The sequence below is a fragment of the Equus quagga genome, chromosome 2 (genome assembly GCF_021613505.1).
Source record: "Equus quagga isolate Etosha38 chromosome 2, UCLA_HA_Equagga_1.0, whole genome shotgun sequence".
Taxonomy (NCBI): Eukaryota; Metazoa; Chordata; class Mammalia; order Perissodactyla; family Equidae; genus Equus; species Equus quagga.
This window is the reverse complement of record NC_060268.1, coordinates 128,799,248-128,817,296: the sequence shown is the minus strand read 5'-3', so window position 1 is coordinate 128,817,296 and position 18,049 is coordinate 128,799,248. Positions and strand designations below refer to the sequence as shown.

At 34.2% G+C, this 18,049-nt stretch overlaps 1 protein-coding gene across 4 annotated transcripts in view; it reads right to left on the bottom strand.

Annotated features, from left to right (window-relative positions):
* HERC4 (HECT and RLD domain containing E3 ubiquitin protein ligase 4) overlaps window positions 1-18,049 on the bottom strand; it is a 141,251-nt gene that overhangs the window by 10,696 nt on the left and 112,506 nt on the right. For all 4 annotated transcript variants that reach the window (XM_046653455.1, XM_046653458.1, XM_046653456.1 and 1 more), the window contains 5 exons: window positions 17,000-17,167; window positions 16,624-16,767; window positions 4,155-4,321; window positions 3,444-3,510; window positions 971-1,053 (listed from right to left, as the gene is read on the bottom strand). In XM_046653455.1, coding sequence (XP_046509411.1) covers window positions 971-1,053; window positions 3,444-3,510; window positions 4,155-4,321; window positions 16,624-16,767; window positions 17,000-17,167 — 629 coding nt within the window. The remainder of the gene's footprint in view (window positions 1-970; window positions 1,054-3,443; window positions 3,511-4,154; window positions 4,322-16,623; window positions 16,768-16,999; window positions 17,168-18,049) is intronic.

Here is an 18,049-nt window from a genome sequence, read left to right as displayed (position 1 = left end):
GCCTTGGTATGTATCTTTTTCTCACTTCCCATGCTTTCAACCTTAAAATGCATGTCATTCAGTTCTGGGAAGTTTTCTGGTATCATTTCTTTGACAAATTTCATTCATTCCATTTCCTTCAATGAATTTTTTCAAGTTTTAATAGTATCCATATGGATGCTACTCTTATCATTTTGAAGATAATGATTTCAGTTTCTTTTGAAGTTTTGTTCTTAATCCTGCATCATTTCTGTTTCCTTGGCATTCTTTTTGACTGTTTTTGTCTTTCCTTAAATGTCTATTGACCTTTGGCTATCCATTCACATTTAAAAGTTAGGCAGTTTCCCCAGAGAAGAATCCTCCAATATACAGCTTGGGAGGAGGGAGCTGTAGACTCTCATTTAATCTCCCTGTTTTCAGTTCAGTCCCTTGCGCTAGCTGTGCCTAACTGTCCTCAAATCCACAGTCCCTTTAGTTCCATCTCCCCAGAAGGTAAATTTCCAATCTTCTGCACAAGCTGGAAGTTGCCAGGCTACTGGTGTGCTAAGGGAGATGGGTTTCTAACTGCTTCCTACAACAGCCAATCTTTCTGTTTCTAGTATTTCCCTAAACCTCATATATTTTCTAACATATTTTTTTTATTCTCAATGCCTGAGCCTTTGTTCTACAATATGAACTGGCTGCCTTCTTGGCTCCTCCCAGTCAATCTTATGTTGCAGCTTTCTTTGGTTGGCACTGTTTTCTAGCTTTCAGAAACGTCTGCTGTTGTCTTCTCTCCCTTCTCTTTGTTCTTGCTGTTTATGATCTTTTTATCCCTTTATTAATGTCAAAACGATTTTAGAAGCAAAACGCAGATTATTTCCTCACTAACCAACCATTCAAAAAGTACATTTTATCTGAGTAAAAACTTACGGTTGTGACGTTTCTAAATACAGAAGAAAATGCCTACTGAATCTTATTACTGTCACTGATGCTGCTATAATTCACTTACCGATTTTGTTTGTTAACAGCTGTGTCTGCACCATTTACAATCAGCTCTTTCACTTCTGTTGCACCAAAGTTTTCAACTGTGATCTATTAATTTAAATTTTTAAAAAAAGTCAATGTCAGACTCAAAACTTATTAGATTATTTTAATAACCTATCATTATAGTCCACCTTTCTCTCATTAAATATAAGAACTAATAAATGTGAGGTAAAATTTTGCTAGCATAAACTTATTTATGAATTCTGCATAAAGCCACAACTAGAAATTTTTCATCCTCTCTAGTAGTTTGAAATCCTACCTTGACTAATTACAAATTAAGTGTTAGGTTACTTAAAAACAGGAAACTAAGTATTTATCACGTGTAAAACTTTAGAACAGTCACCACAGGAGTAAAACAGTAGAACGGATGTTTTCCTTGGACAAGTGACAGAATCCAAGTGTCAGAATGCATTCAGCTTGGATCAGCTATGCATTCTTCCCACGTGACAGCTGCTACTCCTGTATTCCTCATATCTGCCTTGTTGCATTCTTGATCACAGGTGGTTTTTCCAGTTATACCATTAATTTGGTTTATAAAGACAGTCAGTTATTTTGAAACTTTTTATTTCCTTTACTAGTCTGCTGATTTTCCTATAAGTATTACCACTCCCACCTTTGCATCTTTTCTCTTTTTGGAATATTATCCTCTTTTATTAAACTGCTTTTTTAATACCTGCTATCTATAAAACACTATAGTGGGAGTGGGATGGTAAAACAAGAAACTAATAAATCCCTGCTCTGGAATTTGCTATCTAGTAAAGGAGGAGAAACAACTCATTATAATAAAATGAACACTATAATAGAGACATGAACAAAATGCTACCAGATCACAGAGAAAAGGAAACTTACTTCTAACCAGAGGAAGTATAAAAGACTTTGAGGAAGAAATATCATTTGAAAAGCACCTAGAAGGATGAGTAAGTGCTCTAAAAGATTGAGAGGGGGTGGGATTTCCAATTGAGCACGTATAGACTGAAGAAAAGGATAGATTCGAGAGTAAATATCAAGTTATGAAAATGTATGACCCTAAAAAACAGGAAGTCACGTGAAAGAATACTGTGTGACATGACAGAACTTGGTATGAAGGGAGGGATACAATGAAATTTAGAAAGAAAGCCAGATTACAAATGTCTTTGAAGCCCATTCTAAAGCTATTAAAGAGCCACTGAAAATCTCTGGGAAAGAAATGGTAGTGGGAAGGAATGTCTGAATTACCATAGTTCTTAGAAACACTAAGCATTCGCAAACTTGGTGATTGATAAATTAGAAATTAAACTGCTTGGAACATAATGTTTCAGTTCAGTCAATAAAGATTCAAAGGTAACTGATATGGTTATAAGTGAATCAACTAAAAAGGGGAACCAAAATTTCATAGTAAATAGTAAAAGTCCACATCGATTTTTTTCTTGGAAAAAAATAAAAATAATTTATTACATCTTAAATCTACCAAATTTTCTTATATCTGTACTATGTGCCAATTCTTAAAATAATCAAATAATGGATAAACTTTTTTGATGGGGCACATAATGTTTTTTGGCAAACTGTGTGATAGTAGAATATGGTATTTTTTGTCAGCTTTGACCACAAGATCATAAAGAGCACTGTTGGGGGGAAAAAAACAAATACACAAAGTTTTTAAAAAGAAAACAGAAGGAAAGAAAACCAAAGATTTGACCATTTTCCCAAGAGTCTAATTTATAATATTCAAATCATTCCCTTCTGAAATGTCTTATCATAACCCTTGCTGATTTTCTCTTCTTTGTCAACTAATCTACTTCTGCCAGATCCTCATTTGTCAATGGTTTGCATGTAACTGGATGAGTTATTTAACATCTTTTTCACTGAATTAACAAAATTCTGCATCTTTTACAAGATTTGCAATTTCATTTTCCAAATAATATTCCAATGTATTTGCATTTGCACTGTGGTATGCCATTCAACAGTAAGTAAGACAAAATGGGTAAGGACGAACGTTAGTGTGAAACAGAAAGGGATGTCTGAATGGGAATTAATCTTCTAAGTGGTAAGTTCATTAGTTAATATTCTCATGTTACAATAAACAATGCTTATCTAAATATTCTTGTAATTGCAGACTCAAAAATGAACACTTGAATAAACAGGACCGCTTGCATTTGTAAAGATCTGTAGCATAATGATAGTCACAGAGCTGGGTATAAATACTAGCTCTGACATGTGATGATTGTTTTCAGTTTTCTTCATCTGTAAAATAAGGATAATAATACCAATCTCATAGAATTGTTGAGGATTAAATGAAATAATGCATGTACTGTGACTAGTATATAGTTAATGCTCAATAAATGTTAGCTACAGGGTTCTTGAAGAATTCCATTCATCAAAATAAAGAAAAACCATAAGGCACAGCTGTTAAATAAAAGGGATGATGAATAATCAGGATACCCTATGTCCTTCCATCTTACCGTAAAATTAAGACAAAATGTTTCCTCAACATCGTCTTCTGGATAATCCAGTAACTGTTGCATGCTTCTGCAAAACAATATATATGTTCCTTTGAGGTAAAACATTATTGGGTATTTTGACTATTTTGCATAAGAATAAGTATATATTTCTCATTCATTCTTGATAAAATCCTTTTGTTAATTTGTACTTTTTTATTGTTTCAGAATAGAAGATGTACAATGGCAAACATAAACAATGCTGAAGAAAAAAGAAATCACTCCAAGGTTTTTATCTCTTCCTCTGAATACAAAGGTAATTAGCTACCCATTTTCAACATTTATCCTTATTTATATATAATTTTTATTCCATTTTAGTAATAAAAAGAAACTTTACATATTCCAGCTAGGAAAAAAGGTGATCACAATTAGAAGTCCAAATAAATCACTTAACTCTTCTCAGGAAACATTACCTTCCTAAATTTATTATCTGATATTTGCAAAGTATTGTCAAACCATTAAATACTTAGCAAATGGTTTTATACACATAAGTCTTTCAGTAGAAAATTTTGGATCTGAGTAACACAATGGGTTTTCCTTTATTAGAAGGGCTTTTGTTTATTTCAGAAGTTCAACAGGAACAACAAAATGCAATTATTCCTGAAAGAAAGGCTTTCTGTACATTCCCCATTTCCTATATCCTGCACCCCACCCTTTCCTCTTTTTACAACTAACCTCCCAACATCAGGCACCAGTTCTTTCAAATCATCCAGGGATGGCTTCTTTTTCAGCAGTTTCTTATATAAAGCCAAAGGAAAATGGAGGTCCACAATAGTAAAATTATAAATTGCTAATCCACAGATAACACCAATCAAGTGGAACAAATCACTGTCTTCAAATGTCTAAAAATATAAGGGAAAAAAAGTAAAGTTGTTCTCCAAGTTGAAACATTAATTTTTTTCTGATTACAAAAACACATATTTGTAGTAGAAAGTTTTGAAGATACAGAAAAAAGTAATGAATAACAAGAAAAAAGTTCATGCTTATTCCTATCTTCTTGGAATAGTATCACTGTTAGTATTTTTGCACATTTCCAAATCCAATGCCTTTTCCAAGACAAACAAAACTGAAATCTACCTGAGTTCATACATATAACTTCACAACTGGCTTTGTTCCCCAGGAATACAAGTATTTCCACATCATTAAGCATTAAGTTAATAAATGAAATGGTCACTAGAATGTTTTTTCTGATTTAAAAAACTGTATACATTCAAAATTTGGAAAATAACCATAAAAAAGAAAATGAATAAACATCTGTAATCCAATCACTCAGAAACAATGATTTAAAAATATTTTTATGTATTTCCATCTACCGTAAGTTCAGAAAAATAATTTTAAAACATATTAAAGGTTTTCTCATTTTTCTAATTACAACATGAGTATTTTCTTATGTTATTAAATGCTCTTCCAGAACATGATTTTTAATGGCTGCATATTACATCACATAAAAGTATCATGGTTTGCTATATTAACTATTTACTTACTATAGTTTGACGTTTAGCTTATTAAAACATGGAAAACAACGCTTATTTCCCTTTATCTTCAGAGAAGTAATATATGGTCACAGAAAATTCTGTGAGCATGACGGTAAAAGAGAAAAATTTTTTTATTAGATCTAGGGCTCCAGACCTGGTTCATACACTATCTAGCCTTAGTGTTTTACAAGATAAAAACAGTATTTATATCTCATACAGTGAGTACGAGGATTAAATGGGGTAATGTATATAAAATGTTTTTAGCACAGTCCTGAAGCATACAGTAAAGGCTCAATAAATGTCAGTTATTCTAACCAGTTAGTAGTATTCAAAATAAGATAGGTATCTTTTTTGCATATATTTGGTCCATAGTTTAGAAGATTTCCTTAGGAGAAATTCTGCTTTGCAAGGAAGAATTTCTAAGTCAAGGATAGTTAAGCATACTGCCAAACTGTCTTCCTCCACACTTCTTCCAGTTTATAACGCCATCTCTAGTCCAGGAAAATGCCTATCTTTCCACATTTTCATCATACATACACGCACACACACACACATTTCTAAGTTAAAAAATGACAACTTGTTTTAGTATATGTTTTTTTGACTATTAGTGATACTGAAAACTACGGATTTGTGTGTGCTTGTGAAATGCCTCTTCATGTACCTGGCCCATTTATCTTTTGGGGGCAAATGTTTTCTTATATATTTGTACTTGAATTCCTCATATATTAGGGGTATTACCCTGTGTCATATTTGTTACTCACATCCCAGTCTCTTATATGCTTTTTAATTTTATGTTTTTGTTATGCACAAATGTCACATTTTTCAGTGGTCAAATTAATCTTTTTCCTCTGTGATGTCCTACATTGTGTTTAACTTTAGAAAGTCCTTCTTAAAGAGGGCAGACTGAATAATGTGTTAATCTCTCTTCCTCCTGAAATCCCATTATACAAGAATAAAGAAATAAAAATGGTATAAACCCCCCCACACAAAATATGAAAAATAGACAGATGGCTGGTAACTGATTTGGTAAAGCAGAAAAAAATGAATCAGTAAGCTTGTAGGGGGAAAGCCAATGAAAAACAAGCTAATTTGTGCTGCAGGTTCAGGAAGTGGAAGTACTAATCAATACCTGTAGGGGTAGCCCAGCTAGCTCACTTCGTAAAACATGACTCTGAAATTCAGGGTATTAGAGTGGGGTTGAAAATAGGATGCTTGGTAGAAAGTCCTTTGCTTTTCTGTAGAGGATAAGCCAAAGAAGCTCTGGAATCTGAGACAGCTGATGGTCAGGGTGACGCATTAAAAACAAAGGGATCATATGAAGGTCTGTATAGTGAACAATGAGAACTCTAGCTTCCCTTTCTTAGTTTTGGAATACTACTAGAACACTGACAGCCAGGGTTACAGCTTTTCCTGAAAATCCAAAGGGTAAAAAAACCTTCATATGCTGACACCTGAGGGTTCCCCCTTGGAAGGTCCTCACCTAATCACTCCATGAATGGGGCCTGTAAATCATAAATGTACATGCCCATGCACATAAAGTATCTAGGTAGCTTTTCAGTGTCACACTCTTAAACATGAATAAAACAGCCAAGGATCACAAAAAAAAAGACAAAACAAACAAACAAAAGACACCTGGAGGAATAAGAGGTACTGTGGGAAACAAAAAACTGTGTTAAACAAAAAAAGTTTCCAGTATTCAATTAAAATTTATGAGGCATGCAAAGAAAGAAGAAAATATGGCCTAGTCACACAAGAAAAGAAGAAATTAATATAAACTGTCTTCACTGAGAAAGCCCAGCCATTGCACTTACTAGATGAAGTCTTTAAATCAACTGTCTTAAATATACTCAAAGAGCTAAAGGAAACCATGGAAAAATAACTAAAGAAAACCAGGATAACAATGTCTCATCAAATACAGAATATCAACAAAGAGAGAGAGAAATTACGAAAAGGAACCAAATAGAAATTCTGGAGCTGAAAAGTATAATAACTGAAATGACAAATTCACTAGAGGGGCACAAGAGGAAATCTGAGCAAGCAGAAAAAAGAATTAGCAAAGCTGAAGATACGCTGACTGAGATTATACATTCTGAGGAACAAGAGCAAGAAAAAAAGAATGAAGAAATATGAACAGAGCCTAAGGGACCTGTGATACTATCAAGTGTACCATCATACAAATAGTAGAGTCCCAGAAGGAGAGGAGAGAGAGAGACAGGCAGAAAGAATATTTGAGGAAATGGTTGAAAACTTCCCAAATTTGATAAAGGACATACATCTAACATCCAAGAAGCTCAACAAACTCCAAGCACAATGAACTCGAGATTCATATCCAGACACATTATAATCAAAGTGCTGAAAGCCAATAATAAAGAGAGCATGAAAAGTAGCAAAAGAGAAGCAACTCATCACGTAGTAATGCTCCTCAATGAGATTTACAGCTCATTTCTAATCAGAAACCATGCATGCCAAATGGCAGTGGGATGACATACTTAAAGGGCTGAAAGAAAAAACTGTCAAGCAAGAATTCTATATCCAGGAAATAAATCTCAGATAAAGAAAAACTGAGGGAGTTTGTTGCTACCAGATCTTCCCTATATCTTACAAGAAATGCTAAAGCCCATCAGGCTGAAAGGAAAGGATGCTACACAGTTAACTCAGAGCCATATGAAGAAATAAAGAACTCTAGTAAAAGCAGCTACACAGGTAAACTTAAAAGTTAATATGAGAGGCCGGCCCTGTGGCGCAGCGGTTAAGTGCACACATTCCGCTTCGGTGGCCCCAGGTTTGCTGGTTCGGATCCTGGGTGTGGACATGGCACCACTTAGCAAGCCATGCTGTGGTAGGTGTCCCACATATAAAGTACAAGAAGACAGGCACAGATGTTAGCTCAGGGCCAGTCTTCCTCAGCAGAAAGAGGAGCATTGGCAGCAGATGTTAGCTGAGGGCTAATCTTCCTCTAAAATAAAAAAAGATCAATATTATTGTATTTTTGATTTGTAAATCCTCTTTTTTTTCCCTATATGGTTTAAAAGAAAAATGCATAAAATAATCATAAATCTCTATGAATGGACACACAATGTATAAAGCTATAAGTTATGATGATAAAATAAAGAGGCAGGGACACAGCTGTTCTAGGAGCAGTGTTTCTATATGCTATTGAAGTTAAGTTGGTATTAATTCAAACTAGATTGTTATAAATTTAAGATGTTAATTGTAACCTCAGAGCAACTACTAAAAAAATAACAGAAATACATACAGAAAATGAGAAATGAATCAAAACAATAAACTAGGAAAAAAGCAATTAAACACACACAAAAAGGCAGTAATGGAGGAAGTGAAGAAGAAAAATATGACATATAGAAAACAAATAGCACAATGGCAGAAGTGCTTCCTTATCACTAATGACTTTAAATGTTCATGGGTTAAATTCTGCAATCAAAAGGCACAGACCAGCAGAACGGACTGAAAACAAAGAAACATGATTCAGCTATATACCACCTACAAGCCTCACTTTAGATCCAAAGACACAATTAGGTTGAAAGTAAAAGTTTGGAAAAAGATATTCCATGTAAATAATAATCAAAGCAGAACTGAATGGCTATACTAATATCAAAAGTAGACTTCAAGCCAAAAATTGTTAAAAGAGACAAAGATATATGGATAAAAGCATCAATTCATCAAGAAGATGTAACATTTACAAATATATATACACCTAACAATACAGCTTCAAAATATATAAAGTAAAAACTGACAGAACTGAAGGCAGAAATACAGTCCTACAATAATAGTAACCCTACTTTAAATAATGGATAATCAGACAGAATATCAATCAATAAAGAGGATTTGCACACCACTATAAACCACTAGACCTAAGAGATATAGAACACTCCATCAAACAACAGCAGAATACACATTCTTCTCAAGTGCATATGAAACATTTTCCAGGACAGACCATATGTTAGGTCCCAAAATTAAGTCTCAATAATTTTAAAAAGACTAAAATCATTAAAAAATCTTCTCAGACCATAATGAAGTGAAACTAGAAATCAATAACTAAAGGAAATAGGAAAAATTCACGAAGGTGAAAATTAAACACACAACCAATGGGTCAAAGAAGGTATCACAAGGGAAATCAGAAAATACGTAGAGACTAATGACAATGAAAACACAGGGGCGGCCCCATGGCTGAGTGGTTAACTTTGCGTGCTCTGCTTCAGTAGCCGGGGTTTCACCAGTTTGGATCTTGGGCACAGACTTAGCACCACTCATCAAGCCATGCTGAGGTAGTATCCCATATAACAGAACTAAAAGGGCCTACAACTAGAATATACAACTACGTACTAGGGGACTTTGGGGAGAAGAAGAGGAAAAAAAAAGATTGGTAACAGATGTCAACTCAGGGTCGATCTAAAAAACAAAACTTTCTTTAAAAAAAATGAAAACACAACATTAAAAAAACTCATGGGATGCAGGGAAAGCACTGTTCAAGGGAAATTTATAATTGTAAACACCTAAATTAAAAAAGAAAGGTGCTGGCATGGTGGCATAGTGGTTAAGTTTGTGTGCTCTGCTTCAGTGTCCTGGGGTTTGCTGACTCGGATCCTGGGCACAGACCTACACACTGCTCATCAAGCCCTGCTGTAGCAGCACCCCACATACAAAACAGAGGAAGACTGGTACAGATGTAAGCTCAGGGCCAATCTTCCTCAGCAAAAAATAAAAACAACACAACCCTCCAATCAATAACCTAACTTTATATCCTAAGGAGCTATAAAAAGAAGAGCAAGCTAAACACAAAACTAGCAGAGGGAGAAAAATAATAAAGATTAAAGTGGAGATAGATGAAACAGAGAACAGAAAACAATACACAGAAGGAACAAAACCAAAAGTTGATTCTTTTAAAAGATCAACAAAATTGATAAACTTTGAGTTAGAACGGCCAAGAGAAAAAGAGAAGAATCATCCGAACAAGAGAAGCATGTCCACCGTTACCACTGGTATTTGACAGTGTACTAGAAAGTTCTAGCCAGGGCAATTAGGCAAGAAAAAGAAATAAAGGTATCAAAACTGTAATGACAGAAATAAAATTACATCTACTGGATTTGTAGATGATAAATTAATGTAGACGATGATAAATTACTATAATCAGCATTGAAAGTGGGGACATTACTATCAATCTTACAGAAATAAAAAGGATTATAAGAGAATACAACGAGCAACTGTATGCCAACAATACAGCTAACCATTAGATGAAATGGACAAATTCCTAGAAACATAAAAACTACCAAATTGACACTAGAAGAACTAGAAAATAAAAAACAAATAAACAAACACTAACAAGGAAAGAGATTCAAGATTCAATTGCTAATCACAAAACTTCCAAGAAAGTTCTACCAAACAGTTAAAGAATTATCACCAAAAATCCTTCCTTCTCAAACTCTTTCAAGAAATGGAAGGAACAGTTCCTAATTCATTCTATGAGGTCAGCAATGCCATGATACCAAAGCCGAAGACAGCACACACACACAAAAGCAAACTACAGACCGTCTTTACAAATAAGGATGGAAAAACCATCAACAGAATACTAACATGCTGAATCCAGCATCATATCAAAATGATTACAACACCATGACCAAGTGAGATTTATCCCAGGAATGCAAAGTGGTTCAACACAAGAAAATCAACCAGTGTAGTACATTACACATTAATGGAATGAAGGAAGGAAATCATATGATCATCTCAACTGATGCAGAAAACGCATTTGCAAAATCCAATACTCTTTCATGATAAATATACTCAACAAAATACATTCAAACTAGGCATAGAAGGGAACATCTTTAACATGATAAAAGGAATTTATAAAACCCCACAGCAACCATCCCGCTCAGATCAGGAACAAGAGAAGCCTGTCCACTCTTACCACCTGTATTTGATAGTGTAGTGGAAGTTCCAGCTAGGGCAATCAGAGAAGAAAAAGAAAGAAAGGTATCCCAATTGTAAAGAAAGAAGTAAAATTAAATCTATTGGATTTGTAGATGATATGATTTTGTATACAGAAAATCCTAAAGAATCCACAAAATAAACTATTAGGGCTAATAAACGAATTCAGCAAAGTTGCATGATACAAGATCCAACATACAAAAATTAGTTGTATTTCTTCTCTACACTAGCAATAAACCAAAAATAAAATAAAATAATTCCATTTACAATAGCATCAAAATAAACAAAATACTTAGAAATTAATTTAAGCAAGGAGGTGTAAGACTTGTACACACTACAAAACATTGCTGAAGGAAATTAAAGACCTAAATAAATGGAAACACATCCCATGTTCATGGACTGGAAGACCATATTGTTAAGATGGCAATATTTCTCAAACTGATCTACAGATTCAACACATTCTCTATCAAAACCTCAATGGCCTTTTTTGCAGAAATAGAAAAGCTAACTATAAAATTCATACAGAATTGCAAGAGACTGCTAATAGTCAAAACAAACTTGAATGAGAAGGACAAAGTGAGAGGACTCACACATTCCAATTTCAAAACCTACTACAAAGGTACAGTAAACAAGACAGTGTGGTACTGGCATAAGGACAGACATATATATCACTGGAATAAAACTGAGGGTCCAGAAATAAATCCATACATGTACAGTCAATTAATTTTGTGTGTGTGTGTGAGGAAGATTGGCCCTGGGCTAACATCTGTTGCCAATCTTCCTCTTTTTGCTTAAGGAAGATTGCTGCTGAGCAAACATTTATGCCAATCTTCCTCTATTTTGTATGTGGGATGGTGCCTCAGCACGGCTTGATGAGCAGTGTGTAGGTCCAAGCCCAGGATCCAAACTGGCAAACCCCAGGCCACTGAAGTGGAGCATGTGAACCTAATCACTATAGCACTGGGCCAGCCCCATGGTCAATTAATTTTTGACAAGGGTGCCAAGATTATTCAATGAGGAAAGAACAGTCTCTTTAACAAACAAAGGTAGGACAACTAGGTATTCACATGCAAAAAATGAAGTTGAACTCTTACCTCACACCATAGACAAAAATTAACTCAAAATAGATCAAAGACCTAAATGTAACAACTAAAACTATAAAACTCTTAGAAGAAAACTCAGGGGTAAATCTTCATGACCTTGAAGTTGTTAACAGTTTCTTAGGTATGACCAAGAGCACAAGCAACAAAAGAAAAAATAAGACTTCAAAATGTACAACTTTTGTATGCTTGCCACTCTTATTCAACATAGTATTAGAAGTTTTGCCAGAGCAACCAGGCAAGAAAAATAAATAAAATGCATCAGGGCATCCAAATTGGAAAGAAGTAAAATTGTCACTCTTGTGGATGACATGATTCCATATATACAAAACCCTAAAGAATCCAACAAAAAACTATTAGAAATAATTAATGAATATGGTAAAGTTGCAGAGTACAAAATCAACTTACAAAAATCAGTTGCATTTCTACACACTAATAAATTAGCAGAAAAAGAAATCAAGAATACAATCCCATTTATGATCGCAACAAAAAGAATGAAAGACGTACAGATAAATTTAACCAAGGAGGTGAAAGACCTATATACTGAAAACTCTAAGACATTATTGAAAGAAACCAAAGAAGACATAAAGAAATGGAAAGATTTTGTGCTTATGGATTGGAGGAATAAACACAGTTAAAAAGTCTAGATTACCTAAAGCAATCTACAGATTCAATGCAATCCCAATCAGAATCCCAATAACATTCTTCACAGAAACAGAACAAAGAATTATAAGATTTATATAGAACAACAAAAGACCCTGAATAGCCAAAGCAATCTTGTGAAGAAAGAACAAAGCTGGAGTTGTTATTCTCCCTGAACTCAAAAATATACTACTAAGCTGTAGTAATTAAAACAGCATGGTACTGGCAGAAAAACAGACACAGAGATCAATGGAATAGAATTGAGGCCCAGAAATAAAAACAATGACACAACAATGGACAACTAATATTTGACAAAGGAGCCAAGAACATACAATGGAGAAAGGAAAGTCTCTTCAATAAACGGTGGTGGGAAAACTGGACAGCCACATGCAAAAGAATCAAAGTAGATCATTATCTTACACTATACACAAAAATTAACCCAAAATGGATTAAAGACTTGAATGTAAGACCTGAAACCATCAAACTTCTAGAAGAAAACAGAGGCAACAGGCTCTTTGACACTGGTCTTAACAGTATCTTTTTGAATACTCTGTATCCTTTGACTAGGGAAACAAAAGAAAAAATAAACAAATGGGGCTACATCAGACTAAAAAACTTCTCCACGGCAAAAGAAACCATCAACAAAACAAAAAGACAACCCACCAACTGGGAGAAAATATTTGCAAATCATATATCCAATAAGGGGTTGATTTCAAAGATATATAGAGAACTCACACAACTCAACAACAAAAAAACAAACCACTCAATTGAAAAATGGGCAGAGGATATATAAAGACATTTTTCCAAAGAAGATATATGGATAGCCAACAGGCACATGAAAAGATGTTCAACATCACTAATAGGGAAATGCAAATTAAAACCACAATGAGATATCACCTCACATCTGTCAAAATGGCTATTATTAAAAAGACAAGAAATATGGAGAGAAGGGAACCCTCATACACTGCTGGTGGTACAGCCACTATGGAAAACAGTATGAAGATTTCTCAAAAAATTAAAAATAGAAATATCTACTGATCCAGCTATTCCACTTCTAAGTATTTATCCAAAGAACATGAAAACACTAATTGGAAAAGACATACACACCCCTATGTTCACTGCAGCATTATTCACAATAGCTGAGACTTGGAAGCAACCCGAGTGCCCACCAATGGATGAATGGTTAAAGAAGATGTGGTGTATATATATATATATCTCTCTCTACAATGGAATACTACTCAGATCTAAAAAAGATGAAATTGTGCCATCTGCAGCAAAATAGATGGACCTTGAGGGTATTACGCTAAGCGAAGTATGTCAAACAGAGAAAGACAAATGCCATATGATTTCACTCATACGTGGAAGATAAACACAGACATACATAGATAAGGAGAACAGACTGGTGGTTATCAGAGGAAAGGGGTGGGGGAGAGCAAAAGGGGTAAAGAGACACAGATCTATGGTGACATACGGCAGCTAGACTTTTGGTGATGAACATGGTGCAGTCTATACAGAAGCTGAAATATAATAATTTATAAGCTGAAATTTATACAATGTTATAAACCAATGTGACCTCAATAAAATAATTTTTTTAAAGAACAACTTTTGTATCAAAGGACATTATCAAGAAAGTGAAAAGACATCACATAGGATGGGAGACAATATTTGTAAATAATATATTTGTTAGGAATCTAGTATCCAGAATATACAAAGAATTCTAAAAACTCTACAACAAAAAGTGAAGCCAATTAAAAAATGAGCAAAGGACTTAAAAAAGACATTTTGCTAAAGAAGATATACAAACAGCCAAAGAAGCACATCATTAGCCCTTAGGGAAAGGTAATCAAAACCACAGTGAGATACAACTTCACACCCACTATAGTAAGACACAAATATATAAATAAAACATATTTTAAAATACATAATAAAAAAGAAAAAAAAAGAAAATAGCAAATGTTGGCCAGGATGTATGTGGAGAAACTGGAATCCTCATATATTGCTGATGGGAACATAAAATGGTACAGCCATTGCAGAAAATAGTTTTGTGGTTTCTCAAAAAGCCGAACAACTATCATATGACCCAGCAATTCCATTCCTAGGTATTTACCCAAAATAACCACAAACAGTGTGCAAACAAAAACTTGTATGTGAGTGTCTATAGTGGCACTATTGACAATATTCCACCAAAAGAGGTAAACAACTTAAATGTCCATCAACTGATGAATGGATAAACAAAAGGCAGTATAGCCAAAACAATGGAATATTATTCAGCTATAAAAAAGGAATGTAGTAGTGATACATGGTACAACATGGATGAACCTTGGAAACATTATGCTAAGTGAAAGAAGCCAGACACAAAAGGCCACATATTATACAATTCCATTTAGAGCAAATATCAAGAATGGACAAACCTAGACAGACAGATAGTAGAGTAGTAGTTGTCAGGGGCTGGAGGGAGAAGGAAGTGGGCAGTAACTGTTTAATGTGTCCAGGTTTTTTTTCCTTTTCTTTTCTTTTCTTTTTTTTTTTGCTGAGGAAGATTGGCCCTGAGCTAACATCTGTTGCCAATCTTCCTCTTTTTCCTTGAGGAAGACTGGCTCTGAGCTAACATCTGTGCCAGTCTGCCTCTATTTTGTATGTGAGTCACCACCACAGCACGGCTGCTGACAAGTGGTGGAGGTCCACCCCCAGGAACTGAACCCAGGCCACTGAGGCAGAGCACGTCAAACTTAACCACTAGACCACAGGGTCAGCCCCACAGGTTTCCTTTTGAGGTGATGAAATGTTCTGGTAGTAATTGTATAAGTCTGGAACATTTTATTATACCAAGTACACCAGGTAGCAAGGAAGTAACCAAAGAGTACTGAGGTTGTGTCAAAACAACCCAGATGCCAATTTGAAGAGCTCTCTCTGGACAAAGATGGGATACCATGACATCAATAAAGATGATAACTTCAATGATTTGAAAAACATCAAATATGTTTAAATCCATGAATATATTAATAGTATTTGAAAACAAAACCAAAAAATGAATTGTCAGCACTGGAGTATGCTAATGAACATATTCATTCTTTTGAAAAACTGGTAACTGAAGAGAGAAAATTCTTTCCCATATGAACTGTATTACAAGGAATCAAATAGTAGATATGGGGAAATTTCTCTACACAGAAGTATCCAAGCAAAAGAAATGGTAGAATTAGAGTAGTGCCATTTTGCAAATCCTATTAAATTAATGAGCTCAGGCACTGATCATCAATGACTGCTGATACCACAAAGGACAGCGAGCCTCCTGGAAGAATGAACAAATAATACATCAAGGTTTTTAGAACCAATCATAAATATTCTATTCAAATTTCTTTCAACTCAGGGTTCTACAAACTGAGCCATCCATTTCACTTACAGTCTCTAACTCAGGGGTCAGCAAACTTCTTTTGTAAAGGGACAGATGGTAAATATTTCAGGCTTTGTTGGCCATCGGTTCTCTGCAGTAACTACTCAACTTTGCCTCTGCTACCTGTTGCTAGAAATCAGCCATGACCAACAGGTAAAGAGGAGGCTTGACTTTATTTACAAAAGTAAGTGCTGGGAAGAACTTAGCTCTTGGACTGTAGTTTGCTGAGTAGTTACCTGTGCCCTAAATGATTAAGGTAGAGAAATCAATGATCCCTAATGATAAATTAAGTTTTCTCAGAAGAAAAGTTAACCTGATAATTATTATTCAACCTTCAAATCTAAATCAACAGAAGGAACAGTCAACATTATTTTCAGGCTGACCACTACTTAATTTATTTTGCTAATTTGAAAAGTGTGATAAGCATTAATCTGTTTAAATGAGTCCAAATCCAAAAGTCTGTAATTTTCAAATTGTAATAAAGCAGATCTCTGAATAAAATAAGTTGGAAATCCAGTAGTAACTCTTTTATTTACTTGATACATAATAGCTATATACATATACAGGTAAGTATTTTAGATGGCTGGACTTTTTACCTTATCAGAAAACCAAATGAGTCTTGAATCTTCATAATATCTAAACATGCCATATTTAGGATCCAGTAATTCCCTCATGATGAGCAAGAAAAATTCTTTGCGTACCCCTCCTGCATCAACAGCATCTTCTCCAACAAATATAACCTAAAATAGCATAATGCAAACACTGAATGCAAAGAAATGAAAGCATATTCTGGAGACCCTATAATTTGGTATTAATAATGAATAAATGCTCAGCAGTTAATAGTTTAAAAAAATTCAAGAGTATATAATTTGATTTACTAAGTTTCAAAGATACACTAAAAACAAACAGAAAAACTTTAAACATATTTCCTGAATAAACGTCCTAATCATACAATAGAAAATGTCACATTACCTTGAGCGGCTTTTTGTAGTCTATATTCTTTGTTTTCCTAAGGACTTCCATTGCATCTCCTACAATATTTTCTCTGCGCACCACTAGAATTAAGCAGGGATTCACAGATTCAATCACTGGGAGAAAAAGAGAGGAGACATTCTGTCTGTGGGCCTGGTCAATAGCCATCTAGAAAACAAAAGATTAAAATTTTAATAGCAATGCTATAAAGAAGCTACTGTGACTGAATAAACTAACCCCTATGTATTAATTATAGATATGCTATAATTCCTATAATAATTCTTAGACTACTGAATTCACATAGCACCTAACAGGATTTAGTACAGCAAAAGAACTTAACTATATTCTGAGCATAAAGAATTTTAAATTTGAGTATTTTTATATTATGTATGACAAATGATACCATTAAGTACGCATGGAACTATAATAATAGTGATAAATCTGAACACTGTTGTTTCTCAAAATGTAATTGGGATGGAGAGTGACGAGAAAAAGGAAACAGCATTAAAACAAACCTCTGAAGGGAATAAGGAACAGCCTGGCTAAGAAGGTATTATTGAAATTCTGATCTAGTAGAGTGATCACCATACGCACTCACAAACCAAGCATTTGGTTTTTACCATTTAAAGCTCTATTCTTTTCCTATGGTTTTCCCTGTGTTCTTGTTCTAAAATGGAATATCCCATATCAAAAGCACCAAGTGATTAACTTACTGTTTTGACAAAGACAGCCAAAAAAGCGGTTTACTAGCTGTTACTATAGAAAACAACAAAAATATTTATTTCTTCTGTTGATGAAAATGGAAATAAAGCACATCTCTAAAATCCCCTCTAGTATTACTATTTAAATATTTGGAGGGATTTAGAATATCAAATGCATTTATTTTAAAGGAATGAAAATAGCTATCAAAATTGGATAGGCTTTCAGAACATGACTAACAAAAATGTACAACTGAAATCTCACAAGGTTGTAATTTATCATAACATTAATAAAAAAAAATTGGATAGGCTTTAATTTTTTAAAGCATTTTTAGAATTATTAAGTGCCCAA